Source organism: Pagrus major, chromosome 5, assembly GCF_040436345.1.
Source record: "Pagrus major chromosome 5, Pma_NU_1.0".
NCBI lineage: Eukaryota > Metazoa > Chordata > Actinopteri > Spariformes > Sparidae > Pagrus > Pagrus major.
This window is the reverse complement of record NC_133219.1, coordinates 37,627,538-37,642,018: the sequence shown is the minus strand read 5'-3', so window position 1 is coordinate 37,642,018 and position 14,481 is coordinate 37,627,538. Positions and strand designations below refer to the sequence as shown.

The following is a 14,481-nucleotide window of genomic DNA, read 5'->3' as shown; positions in this document are numbered from 1 at the left end:
CCAACTAGCTTAGCTGTGAGCACTTGTGTCATCCTCTCTTTTATAGTCCGTAATATCCAGCTGAGCAAAAGTGGCTTTGTCACACTTCAGATATATCAAATGAGATCAATGTCAACATTTTAACGGCGCACCGTTTGATTGCCTTGTGGGCTTCACAACACACTAATGTTATGCATGACTGACTATCGGATCTACGACACCCTCCAGTGAAAGACAGAGCGGAGTTGTCCTTTAGACCATGGGAATTGGGGTCACCTTAGGCCCTGCAGAGAACGATGTTTGGAGTCGGGCTTTCGGCGAGCGAGAGAAGAAATCACATTGTTTGAATTTAATTATATTCCATTGATTTATTGAACACCCATTAATAAGCATACATTTCGAGGCAGGGCCATTTTGCGCGAAGGTTTTCTCCCCCTCTCTCCGTCTCGCTCGTCTCTCTCGCCTGCTCACTCCATTTCATCATAAATTGACATAAGCCTTTCTTTGAAGTTCAGGAGCCAAGCTGAGGAATGACAGCACAACAAACAATGAACAAAACACAAAAAGACAATGAACACTGTTTGAATATTCAAGTGAGGATGGGTAGAGAGAAGGAAAAAAAAAAAAAAAAGCAACCCTTGTTTTATTGTTGTTGTGTTAAGCCGTGAATGGACCTGTCTGGGACAATAAAGGATTGTGTCACATTGGGATAAGAAATTTTGCAATATCAACAATGCTTTACAAAATGTGTGTAATAAGGTTTACTGAGAAAATATAAATCCTAGCGTGGAAAAACCAAGAAAGCACAGCTCATTTTTCACATTTGGCTCCAGTAACAGAGGACGGTTTGTGATTTATGTTTGAAAGTCGTGACTGGTGAGGTCGCAACTGCAGCAATAATCATGATAATAGCCTGTTTTTAGAGGGAAATTTAATTTTTAATGCAGTCAGACTTGTATTCAATTAACCGCAGTCCTCTGGTGTATCTGTGATCAACACTCTTTAGTAGAAACTGCACAGCTACCCTCCACATCTGCTCGGTATGTCACAACATGCACAGGGTTTCTGTGTGAAAGTGGTATTAGATGACAACTGATGCCACCGCCTTACAAAACAATACAAGAAAGGCTGAGGCAATAAGAGGAGAAGAGGATGTGTTTCCCCTGTGGTTTGTCTGACAATCTTAAGCCACGCTCTCATTGCTCAAACTCCCTCGCTGGCACCGGCAGGAGCGTCGAGGCTCAGTCGTGTTGTAAGAGCACCTTGGTTGCGCTGTGCTGGAAACAAAACAGATTTTTACTGGTGGGGGGACTCTCCCAGCGTGGGACTGCAGGCATGTGTTGGGTTTGAGGATGGTAATTAGCGCACAGGATACACAACTTTTTTTTAAATTCAATTAAAAACACAAGGCTACAAGTCAGTTATGACTGTTTGTTGTGGTTGTGTTTTACATCTCGTTGCTTTTTCGCTCGGTTTCAATTTTCATACACTCAAGAAAATGTTGTTTAAAACTACAAGTGACAAATTACTTTGGTGCATTTAGTATCTTGCCAAAGTGCTATTTTATTTTTTACTGTACTGTGTCGTTGAGGTTTAAGCTCAACGAGAGTAAAGTTGGCTTCAGTTGAACATAATTTTTTATGCTCGTTTGAGCTTCTTTCATGGTGAAGACATCTCTGCCCTCATCGACTCTATTGAAATCTTCTGTACCGGTTTCTTCAGTCTGGCTCCTCCTTGCCTTCGAGACATTTTCCACTTCTGACAAGTTTGTAGTGTGACACATAAACAACAGTTAACTTTGCTTTTTGCTTTTTTACTGGATCTAAAGAAAGAACAACACCTTGTTAGGGTTAAGATATCCTTTATTTTGGACTTATAAACAGTTAACTGCTTCATGCAGCTGCCGGATTTGAAGCAGGAACAATTTTTAAGGATGATAAATCCTTTTGTTAGGCCGCAGTCCATAAAAGTATTTAGAAATATCTTGTTTATTATGCTATCATTAACACTTATATAGTCTTGTTAATGTTAATAAGCATCTTATAAAGGCCTTATTAGCTATTAACTAACAGTTATTAGAAGGACCTTAATGTAAAGTGTCGTCCCTTTGAATCAACTCAAGAAAGAGCAGCACACAACATATCAAATTCTCATTTAGCTACATGTTAAACCTGCATTTTCTTGCTCCGTCACATGAGTTATATTTGCTCAGGGCACTTGTTAGTAACCGATGTCAAGGTCAAGCTAATAAGGGCTTAGCCTACTGTACGCCCCTGTACGCTTCTCACCTTATAGTGTAGGTGTAAAAAAAAAAAAAGCAGTATGCAGCGACTTACATAACTGATCCTTTGGTAAACCCAACCAAAAGCTGCACATGTAATACTTGAGAGAATTACAGTCTCTGGTTGTTTCCGAGGATTGCAGTGGAAGATGCATTGTTTTCCTCAGTAGCTCTGGCAGCAGTGGTAGTGAAGGAACATATTGTTTCAAATATGTGGAGATATTCTTTTATTTCTAACTCTCCAGGACAAAGTATGTTTGAATCCATGGCAACAAGAGTCTGACCTGGACAATCCACCAGAACCACCTGTAGACCAATCACAGTGTTTGTTTACAGTACCTTCCAGGTAGAAAACCCCTGCATCGTGCATTTGCTGTCTTTTCTCATGATGTTATTTCAATGTGTATAAATCTAATTCATCTAAAATGCATGTTTGATGCCTTCATATAATATTAATAACACTTGGTAACGTTGGGAGAACTTATTCACCTGTTGGGTCGCAGACTAAAGATTTTCCTGCAAACACCAGCAGCTTCTTAGTTTCTCAGAGATGTCATTGTTGTGTAGATATCAAAAGATGTTAGCTAATTAATATAATGCATGAAATAAGCACATCATCAAAAGTTAGACAGGGCGGACAAACATTTTTGTTTGTGCAATATGTAAGAAAAGAAACCACAATTGTTACATTACGTCAAAGTATGTAGGCCACTGTGTTGAAGAGATATCTACTGAAGTTAGCATGCTAACCAGCTAGCCCCGGGCCTGAAAACCTCCTTTGCTCCCAGTGGTCCAAAGCTCCTGAGCTTGCAGGGTAATCACTAACACCTCTCACCTCTTTTAAAACAAGGCTGAAGCCCTTTCTGTTCGCCGCAGCCTTTCACTGAAGCAATTTCAAGGCTTTGAACTGTACCGTGACTTTTATTCTTTAGGCTTGTCTCTTTTTAAACCTGTTCTACTTTAGCTTACTTTCCTATTTCTTAACTTGTTTTTAATGTTTTGTTTCTTCATGTATTCCTATTTTTTTTTAATGCAATTTTTAATGTCTTTCAATGTAATTTTATGCCCCTGTAAAGCACTTTGAGTTGCCTTGTGTCTGAATTGTGCTATCCAAATATAAACTTGCCTTGCCTTACACTCCCCTGGTAGTCCAGCTAGCTGCACAGCTAACTGTGCTAACAAGCTAACGGCAGTTAAAGTCATGGATGTATAATAAGAACAGCTAGCAGCAGTAAGCAGCTACTCTGGTAATATGCTGCCCTTATTTGTTGGGAGGAATTCAAGGTGGACAATTCTTACATACCGCACCTTTAACCATATATCATTACACGTCACAGTTACGGCTGTAAATAACAACAGAAGTACAAGTTTTTCCAGTTTCACGTATCTCCAGAATGCAAATCAACCAGCAGTCTTCTACCCAGAAGTGACTGTTGTTATCCATCATGAGACTTGCTGCTCAGGTAACGGCTAAAATATGAGTCACATTCTCAAATTTTTATTGGACCCTTGGCGGTCCTCATCCCAATAACACATCCAGCCAGCCTGAACTGTCTCTGTATGAATCTTAATCTGCATTTCATTCATCTTCATTTCCTTTAGCTCTCTGCATTCTCTACATTTTAAAATGTGGTTGCCACATGGTCATAATAGCTCCCTGCCTTCTGAGCCAGTTTATTTAGCATTAATGAAACTTAGCCCAGCAAAAAGATGCAGCAGTTGGCTGTGAAGTCAATTAGTCCTCATTGCTATTACAGGGTTGACATTAGTCTAGGCAGGCGTGTTTTGATTAGAGATGACAGACGACTCTCTGCTATTGGATTGCCAGACATTCCTCACCCTTCATCCCATGGGTGAAGCTATTGAAGCTGACTGGAATATGGAAAGCTAACAGCTGAGTGTGTTTTGCCAAGATGCCCTTCATCTGCAGAGAAACCTCTTATAAATACGACTGCTCGGCTGTATAAGTTCCAATAACGGTGACATGCTGCATCGTATATATAAGAATCAGCTGCCAATATGTTATTCCAACACTGTATATCATGGCAATAATGCCTAAACTGTAGGCTTTTACACACAATGGCCTTTTGTTGTGCAGGTTATTTATTGCGCTGGTGTGAGGTTGTGCAGAGCTGGTGGGTGAGTGCATCCAGGGGCTTGTATTGTTAGGGAATCAGTGGCTCTTGTTTGTGGAGCTGGGAGGGTTTGTTAACAATGCCTTTTTTATGTCCCAGAGTGCGTGCCTGTCGGCAAACGTCCCCTCTGAATTTTTGTTTGTGTGTTGTTTTGCTGTTGGTGTGTTTGTGGATCGGGGTCGGCGAAACATAACCCTCTCATTGTGTGCCATGTCCGAGCAGACCAGCTTTATCTCAGGTCCGTGTGAGAATTAGTGTGTGTGTGTGTGTTGTGTGTGTGTGTGTGTGTGTGTGTTTTGAATATACAGTATGAGCGCAAATTATTTAGTGCGGGTGTGTGGAAAGTGGCGAGCTGAAGGGGGTTTACTGCCAGCCCCTGCTAATGGAGCCTTTCACTCTCCCTCCATTCATGTGACGGTATGGTGACGGAGAAGGGGGAGCCGGGGATTAAGGGGGTAGAAGCAGTGCCTTGTTAAAGAAAAAGAAAGGGTTTGAGTGTGTCGATTGGATTAACTTGTTTGGGCTTATTAAGAGGGGAGACACAGCAGCTTGTTAAAAGCACTGCATGGGGCGTCCCACAGTGAGACGGCAGGGTCACCATTCAATTAGGTTGAAGCCCCACCTCTGCTCATTGTGGCGGCTGTCTGCCAGGCTCCCAGACCACGGCTGGTCCTACAGCGGGAGGGGGGAGTTTCACCAGGGACACTTTAACTGGGGAAGACCTCTATAGAAGCTGGATGATTGGTTTATTGTAAAAATCACTCAGGGAGAATCTTAGCGAGGGTTTGGGATTGCTTTTGCTTCAACTGCTGCGACAATACTTGAGTTTTAACATGGATAGTAGTGTGTTTGTAACATCTCTTTTGCAAGAACAAGAACCCAGATTACAACATTTGTAATGTCTGTTTTGAAATTCTTGCATCTGTGCATGGCAAGTTTGGTATGATCCTTGACTTGCAAGGAAAATCAGACAGTACAGCGATTGTTAGTTGGTTTGTCAGCAGGATTACACAAAAGCTACCGAGCAGGTTTCCATGAAACCTGGATGGAGGACGGGTCTCAGGCCAGAATAAACACCACAAACATTTGGTGTGGTTCCAGATAAACGGACGGATCCAGGAATTTGTTCTCACTTTCTTTGACATCGCAGGATGAAATGGCGTTGTGAACAGCACAGCGTTAATTACAGCTAGCAGCACGGCAGATGAAGAGCTTGTGCCAGAAGAGAACGAGTGTATCGTTGATGCATTATTGTGTTTTTATTCTGCAAAAGGAGAAACTCGTGGGCTGTTTCTGGTCTACAAGGCATTTTAAAAATTAAGATTGTGGATCATGATCGCAGTCAAATAAATTGTGATATCAGGTTTTTGTCCAGATCGCTCTTATTCCAGATGAAGAAGGCAAACATTAGTCACAGGTCGTAACGGGAGATGGACTCTGGGTGTTTGTGTTTAAAGTTAGACCTGCTACATGCCCGTTCGTCTGACCAGCCTCCATAGCTTTCAGCCTCGCTGCATAGTGGGCAGGCTACTTCCTGCATTAGCACTGAATGTTGGCACTGGTCTTAATGTTGAGGTGCCAAGATGTCTAATATAAAAACCTGACTCTTGGGATATTGAGCTGTTTCTTTCATTTGACAACAGCCATGCAAGAACGTATAGTCAAATATAAAGAGAACAATGCCACGAATCCTCCCAGTTTTTCATACTCAGACGCACACGTATTGAGGTTTGAGACACAGCCTCGGTATCAGCTGCCTTTTTTCTTTCCTTCACCTGAAACGTGTCGCTCAAAACACACACATACACTGCGTTTATTCACCCATGACCACCCTGTTACACCCCGCACTTGGCTGGATGCTTATCTGGGCACACAGCTTTGGGCGCGGGGAGCCATCTCCTCTGATCTCCTCTGCAGTTTAAGAACCTTTTAACTTAGAAATAGCCCTCTGCCGAGCCCACCGCCTCCTGATTCCGGCTTATTCCCTCATCTCATGGGACTGATCTTCCGCCCCCATTGCAAACCCTGCAGCAGCGTTAGCAGGACGGGAAAGAGCCGATAGACATCCTGGCTTTTGAGATATCCCCGCACTGGTGTAATAGGAGACCTGTGAGTGGATTTGATGAGTGAGTGAAGTGAAGGTGGTTTTTCGAACGGCATTGAGGGGGTTGTGTTGGGGGTGTGTTGCTCACACACATCCTCCTGCGCCTTCACAGGGATATACCTGAGCATGACAGGCTGTTTTAGGGCAGCTGGATAATGGGTCACAGGGTTTTGGTTTGGAGATAATTTCCTGCCCCTGATAGACATCTGCTAAGTAGTACAATAACCTAATAGGAGGAGATGAGGCGAAAGGGGGACATGACAAACAAGCCAAAGACTTGCTCCTTCTGCTTCGCTCTTAAAGGCAATAATAGGAGAAAATTGGTTCTTGAAATTGAATTGAAAAAAAGTGGGTCTCTTTCAGCGAAGTATAATGCCTCTGAATACATTTGGTGAGCAGCAAATGGAGAAAAATGGAGGGTAGTTACACGATTGTCTTTCATTTCAGAGAGGGGAAAAACTGTGGAGGTATCCCCCCGTTAAGGCTGGCTTTTAGTCTCAATCTACACCGCGTCCCCTTTTCCTCTCTCTCTCTCAACCACTATCTTTTGAACAAATGGGCTGTGAGGATGGACTCGTTGTGAAATTAGTATACTCACAGAGAGGACACAGAGAAAGGATTATGTGAATAGCCAGTAATGAGCTCAAAGTGCCAGTGTGTTTGGACCGGGCTCGCCTGTGTGTGAGAGGAAATGGCACTGCGAGCGACCTTTTTTTTGCTCAAGCACCTGGCGAGAAATAGAGTCGCCCCTCTCTTCCATCTGCAGTGTGTGTGTTTGTGTGTGTGTGTGTGTGTGTGTGTGTCTGTGTGTGTGTGTCTGTGTGTGTGTGTGTGTGTGTGTGTGTGAGAGAGAGAGAGAGAGAGTGCACTGAATTAAGAAGGAATTCAGCGTCTAAAGATTTAATTTACTTACATTTATTATAGAGAAGCCTTTTTTTTGTGAACACCATTTTCACACTGTCAGGTCTGTGCTAAAAGTGTTGTTTTGTGCTGCTTCTGACAGGGTTTAAAAATACACAAGAGTGTTAAGTGTGTTATACAAGCCTGGAGGGTCTGAGGTCAAATTTAATGTCTTGTGAAAAATGTTTTATTTAAAAAAAATGCCTTTTGTGAGTGAAAGACTGAATCCTTGGCGGGGATAATGCATTTTTTCTGTAACACCTGCTTGTAATCTTTAAGTATTCACTTCAGGAAAGTCATTCAGCCTTAATTATAGGCAGTAAATTGTGTTGTGTTTGTCTGTCGTGCTTCCTGCCTCCATTTTTCTCCAACCCGTAGCTACTTTAAGCAGGTTTTTACTTTATCTGTGAAGAGAAGGAAAAAAAACGATGTATTTGCGACAAACTCTGACAGTAAACACGGATCGACTGCTCAAAGCTCTGTTTTAAAAAGCTGTATGTGTGTACAGAGGACTGTGAGAGTTTATAGAAATGCACCTATTAATTAAAATCCAGTCAGTTCTTTTAAATGTAGATTATATTCAACATGGCAGTATCTACATTTCAAGTTTATGCATTTAGCGGATGAGTGTATTTTATTCTTTTTCTCGGAGGGTTTGTAGCTTCAGGTCGGATGATTTATGGTCCGAAAATCAAAATAATGATACAGTCAGAAGTAAATATATGATGTTATCTTACGTTTTCCATCTTGATCATATATTTCAGGATCGTTCTTCCATTATTAAAGGTTGGTGTGACTGACTGCTTCTATCAGTGCTTTAATATTTTCATGTTTTTTCGCCGCTGATCTCTATTTTTTGTCTTTTATTCCTTCAAATGAGCAACAACAGGAGCTGCAGCTTTTATGGACTACCATTAATTTATCTGGTAATCATTATAATTGCGCTCTTTCATATTAAAATGATAATCTATACAACTCCGTAATGGACTGATGGCAGGTGGCTAAATGTTCATTTAGTGATTCACTGAGAAAATAAATAACAGAGGACAAGCCTGTGACAGGCGCATGAGGAATCATTTTTCAATAATCTGCCACGCATCATGGCAGGAGACGCTGGCGCTGACAGCATAGATGAAATATTTGCCGCTGTTCTTTGTTTTAATATGGGAGGAGACCGGCTCAGATGGAAACGATAGTGTTTCATGTCGATGCATTTTCTGGGCAGGAGAGCCGAAACACATTCGAAGCTAAAAATTAAGGCCACGAGACTCAGAAACAGTAAGAGCACGTTTTATCTTTCTGCAAAAAACCAAAGAGGTATCCGCTGAGTGAACTACAGAGGAGTGAATCTCGATGCTTATCATATAAAAGGCACTTTCTGGACCTAAATGGTTTTCTTTAGCTGTTCTCATCCTGCACATAATCCAAGTAGAAGACTTTGTAATCAGTCATCATTGTGCTGTGTGACACCGGTATGTTGCTGATGAATGATCCCCTCCATGCTACTCGATTGTTGAGGTTCTCACTGAGGGGAGCTGTGGGTTTCCTTTTTTTTGTATTTATTTATTTATTTGACTGTGTCCTGTGTTTCCACTGGGGCTGTGATGGGCTTTTTGAGAGGAAACTAGCAGCAACTGCCTCCCTGTTCCTGACTGAAGGTGGCTGTGGGGAAAAAGGGGGAGTGCAGAGCTGGAGATTTATAGCCTAGAGGGAGATTGATTAGTGCCGTCACTAGCCCTGATGTACGGTTGGCAGTCTCTCCCTCCCAACCCATCGCATTCGCTCACACACACACCCGTGCAGCTATATGGTTCAACACACAACTACACATACATCCAGACACTGCTGAGTCCCCCAGGCCTCTCCTGACAGTCCCCCAGAGCTGTTGCATGTTAAGTTGTAGCAGACAGACTGCTGTTTTCTCAGCATTACCATTTTTTTTTTGCTGTCCATAGATAACGCCATCAATCACCACATACACACTGCCCCCGGAAGGAATGTGCCTGAGTGTTGCTACTTTCTGTGTGAGCCCGTGTGTTTGTTTTGAGGACGGTTTCATAGACAGGAGATGCGGTTGAATGGCTGTGTGGATATGCTGTTTGAAGCTGCAGAGTGACTGGCCTGGACTGTGCTCTGAACCCGTGTCAACCGTGCTGCCCCAGTGCAGGTGTGTGTTTATCATTCAGCACACAGAGCGGAGAGGCAGGCAGCTGTAGGCATGCGTTCCCAATTAAATCCTGGGTGAGAAACCGAGCCCATCTAGCCCAGAGCCAGCTCCTGCCGGCTTACCGGACGCAGCCATGGAGCTTTGACCTCGAATCATGCCTGCCGAACTCACTCAATGTCCTTTTCTTTCTCTTTTCCTTGCTCTTTTTCTGCTCCAGGTTGGCCGCAGAACTCCCCCGGCTGTAGTAGTGTGCCCACCTCGCCATGCTGGCCTGTCTGCAGAGGAGGCAAAACCCTCCACCCCAGCACCCGGTGTGTGCCAGCAAGACCCTGGAGCCCCCGCAAGCCCTTGGACGGAAATGTGAGTTAACAAAGTGACCGGGAGAGATGGAGGTCAAGAGTTCAGCTCGGCCCAGAGCTAAGGAATGAGAGAGGCTTGTGTTTGTCATTTGTGTTTAATTTATCAGTCACAGTGAATGATGGAAACAGGTAGTTAACCCTGACTGTGAATAAGCGGAGGAAAATAGACTTTCCGGTTTGTGTTGTTTGTCGCCGCGTTCCCTCGCTACTCTGAGGAATTCTAAACAGTTTCATTCGCTCTGCACTTAGACCTTGGATTGCCGTGTTGTTTGGCTACTCATTGTGAGGGGGGCTGTTTAGCTGTGCTGATTGTGCAGTCGTGGCAACAGGGCCGAACAGACAGTGTTTAACGTGCCTCACTGGCCCTGGGTGACCCTGAGGGTCTGTAAACATTTACAGTGTCTGGCCCTGGCTGTGCCGGCCGCCTGTAAAGCATGACAGCTGCTCTGTTTGCTCTCCGAGCACCACCCTCTGTCCACTCACAAAATGGTGTAAAGGGACAGAGATGAGCCAGGGCTGAAAACTGTTACAGAGCTGGCAAAACTAGTTCCAACCAGTTTGGGATTAGAGAGAGCCGCGGCAGTCGGGCATCTGGAAGGTGAATTTCTCCCTAATTTTGTCGAAGCTTTCGGATAAGTCTTTTACAGTGCGAGTCTGTTTTCTGATGATGGGAAGAAAAAGGTCCTTCCTCCTTATTGAACACTGCGAGAGTCTTTAGTGGCCTTTGTTTACATGGCAGGCCTACAAGCTTCCTCAAGCCGATTAAAAGGAGGGGGATGGAGAGCAGGGGAGCACTAACCTACCGGTTTTTACCTCAGCTTAGAGGGGCTTAGTGGGAAATGCAGGTTCTGTGCTTTTCATCAGTGAGACATTGTATCAGGCCTGTAACCAGTCCAGTGAAAGGCTTTAAAGAGCCTCGGTTCTGGGTGAGGAAACGAGGCACTGCCTGTGTTCTCTCTTAGCTCTTTACTGGCCAATTAGCTACTTCTCAGCTCAACATCACACTCCAGTCACCTCCTACAGAGGAGAGGAGAGTCACGAACAACAAGGTGCCCGGGTGCTACCTCTGTCCTCAGTGCCGGACTTGTTTTTGCTGGTCTGTATGAGATGTTTCATACGGAGCTGTATAAGTGTGTGTGAAACAAGGAAGGGAACAAGACAGAGCTCCGGTTGCATTTGGATGGGGGGCAGCTCTTAAGCTGAGTGGGGTTCAACTGGGCTCGCTAATGAGGTTTCAGGGAGAGGTGAAGTGAACGGGAGGACAAAGAGAAACTGCGCAAAATAGAATTAGAGAAGGTAAAGATGGAGAGGAAGGGGGGAGAAATGGAGGGAGTCCTCAACAGTCGTCTTAATCGATTCTCTCCTTCCAATTTCGCAGGATTAGCCCACTTCCTCTCAGGGTCCTTCATTGAGGAGAAGCCTGTGGGAGTCAGTGCTCGAATCAATAGAGAAAAGAACAGTCTCCAGTCTTCCCTTTGCCCTCCCTCTCACTGACCCTCTCCCTCTTTCGTCTCCCCCTCTCTCCCCCTCGCTTTCTCCACCTGTTAAATCCTTTGATTGAAAGACTACCACAGCGACTGACTTGAGGTTCATAATGAGGATGTTTGAACATAATAGCCTCCTTTCTGTCCTTGGAGGGGGGTGGAGGGAGGGGAGCAAGTGTTGGATTTCCACCACTGTGCAGCTCTTGGCCTCAATAAGGCATTTGTTCGCTCAAGGCCCAGAAGGGGTGCAGAAAGGCAGACAGTGGGTCTGGCTGCAGAAGTGGGCACACTCAGGTCACCATGCTGAGCAGGTCCCCATGATTGATTGTTCGTGGCCCAGTTTGTGCCAACATGGAAAGGGGGCTGTGGGTAAGGTGACCTGGGCTCTCAACAGGAGGCTGAATACGAGAATACACCCCTCAAAGAGACAGAGTGAGTGAGAGCGCAGGAGGGGGATTACCTGGCAGTGAGGCAGAGGTGAGCTGTGTCATTTGCATCTGCTGTCCTTTACACAAAAGTATGTGTGTGTGTGGACCGGAGTGGCAGAGCAGTTGGGATGAGAGGGCGAGGAGGGTTTTAGAAAAAAGCCCCTGCATGCAGATGCCGAGTGGCTGCACAGTTCATTGATGCGACTCCCATTAAAAATCCCTCATACCCTCAATAAAAAAGGACTTAACTGGCTCTACCATCAGCTGGAAGCGTTCAGATCGGCTCGCCAGACAATCAATTTCCCCCAAGCGCACAGAGCTTAGCGGGAGAAACGGGAGGCGGAGAGCGGGATGTTTCCATTATCACAGCCCGCTCTGTGTCTGGACTCGTGGGGGGGGGGGGTGGGAGGGTGAGGTACTGTAGAGCGGGGAGAGAAAGGAGGGAGCGGCAGAGGGAGGTGGGGAAAGACAGACAAGTGGAGAGGAGAGAGAGAGAGAGGCAGAGAGGGAGACAGAGAAGCTGGCTTTTCAAAAAGCCATTGACCGCCTGCCCTTAAAAATATCATATTGGATTAGCCTCACAGAGGCGGCCTTTTGATATTTTTTTCTTTGGCCGTAGAATTAAAAGGAGTGCAGAGCATTACTTGAATTATAAATCATAGGCACTTGCTTTCACTGCGCCCAAATTCCACGCATATGTGGCTGCACTCTCGAGCGCCAGCCCCTGTCATTTTTAATTAAATCCCCCCTTATGGGTGACATTTGTAGCTTGCCCCCTCCTTCGTCCTCCCCTTCCACGTCTCTCTACCACTGCCCTAGATGGAGACATGAAAGGCAGAGACGGCGGCGGAGCCAGGGCCTCTCATCGTGTTTTGCCCCAGAGAGAGGGCACCCATCCAGACAGATGAGAGAGAAAAGACCCTGCAAGGGGAGAGGGGTGAATGGATGCCACTGACCCTGGCCACCGTCAGCCAGCGGCGACCTCCCTCGCTACCCATCCCTCTCCTTGATCGTTGTCCTCCGCTTTGAGTCTGACGGTCCAGGGAGCAGGGGTGAGCGTCGAAGCAGCCCTGCTCCTGGAGAGGAGAGGGAGGTGTGCCAGGCCAGTGATGAGTAACACCGAGATGACTGGACAGGAGGCCCAGCAGCCCCCACCACTACCCTGCCTCCTTCCTGGCCCAGACAGCAATTACTCTGCCACATGTCAGCTAAAGAATAACCAGTCCAGAACCCCTCAATTGACGGGTTAATGGGAATAATTCTGCCTGGCTATTTTCCAAAATAATATCTTTTCAGATTTCAGCAGGTTTTCATTTGTTTATTCATTACTTGCATTTGTGTCAGGCATGACATTTCATGCCATTGTCACACTGGGTGTGCACATTTGTGCTCTGTGTTCAGACCAGTTGATGGTTCTGCCCTCATTAACCACACAGGTTACTGCCACTCCCATATTTGTCCTGTGATTGGGTCAGGCTTTGGGCTAAACCCGGGTGTTCCCTCCTGTGTCTAACCCCAGCAGGGCCTGGCTGCATTCCCTACGCACGCACACACACAAGGATCTAGCATACTTTTGGTTGCATTGTAATTACGTATGTAACCCTAATTAGGACAGAAACTATTTCACACCATTATGAATGCAGCTGTGGTGAAATGAATTTTGGAAAACCAGTTTTGTCTCCTGTTAAATGTCTCCAATCAACTGGTGTGAAGACTCGACTCTGTGACTTGTAGCAGAGATTTTCTCACATGTACAAACACACACAGACCTCTTGCACACCTGCAGCTGTAACCCTCTCTGACACCACCCAGGAGGCCCGAGGTGCCAATCAGAGAGGCGTAGATGAAAAGTTCCCAGAAGGCCTGATATCCCAGGTTCATGCTGTGTCAGGTCAGGTTCGGCACTCTTCCAGCTTGAACGACAGAGACAACCTTGCCATGTCACACACAGCCTCAGGACATGACATGGAGGTTCACCTGGGGATTGTAGTTTTTCCTAATAGCCCTGTGCCTCTGCAGGCAGAGCTGCCAGAGCCATTAGTTTGCCTTGCTTTTAGCAGCTTCTCCTCCTAAGCCACGCTTCCAAGGGAGCGGGGATATGCTCAGGTGACGACCTCCAGCCACCTCTCTTCCGCTGTTGTCTGAGGCGGCGCGGGACATAACAGGGGAATTAGCCGGCCATATCAAATTGCAGCGCGGAAGAAAAAAAACGTCCAAGCTTTTTCAGTTGAATATTTAAAAGTGGTCATGAGGCAGCAGCAGAAATAACAACCTTTTCCCCTGACTGCCTCTGTACCCTGGAGGTGGAGGGGTGGGCGTGAAGTGGAGCTGTGGGGGGAAAGGGAATGGAGACGGAGCGAGGGAGAGAGAATCTGCATGCACTTGACCTTTTCCCACTGATTGAACTACCTCGTTTCTAACTCCCATTTGGAATTCCTCAGAGTGCCCACAGAGACTGTCATTATCCCACAATGTGCAGCAGGGAAGCAGGGGTCAGGAGGTATTTTTCATAGTGAAAGGTGATTGACAGCTATCCAGGGTCTGCCTCCTCCTGGGCGCCTGTTTATGCAATCTCATTTTTGGGATCTCTGTTTTTTTTGCATAGCCACATGAAATGTGTCATTCACACTTTTATCACGGTGCT

The 14,481-nt window shown here is 45.5% G+C and overlaps 1 protein-coding gene across 1 annotated transcript in view; it reads left to right on the top strand.

Moving 5' to 3' along the window:
- The window catches only part of fam222aa (family with sequence similarity 222 member Aa), a 47,119-nt gene that overhangs the window by 17,759 nt on the left and 14,879 nt on the right, over window positions 1-14,481 (top strand). Inside the window, exon 2 of the mRNA XM_073466510.1 lies at window positions 9,784-9,926. Within this exon, the coding sequence (XP_073322611.1) occupies window positions 9,830-9,926 (97 nt within the window). The 5' untranslated portion in view covers window positions 9,784-9,829. The remainder of the gene's footprint in view (window positions 1-9,783; window positions 9,927-14,481) is intronic.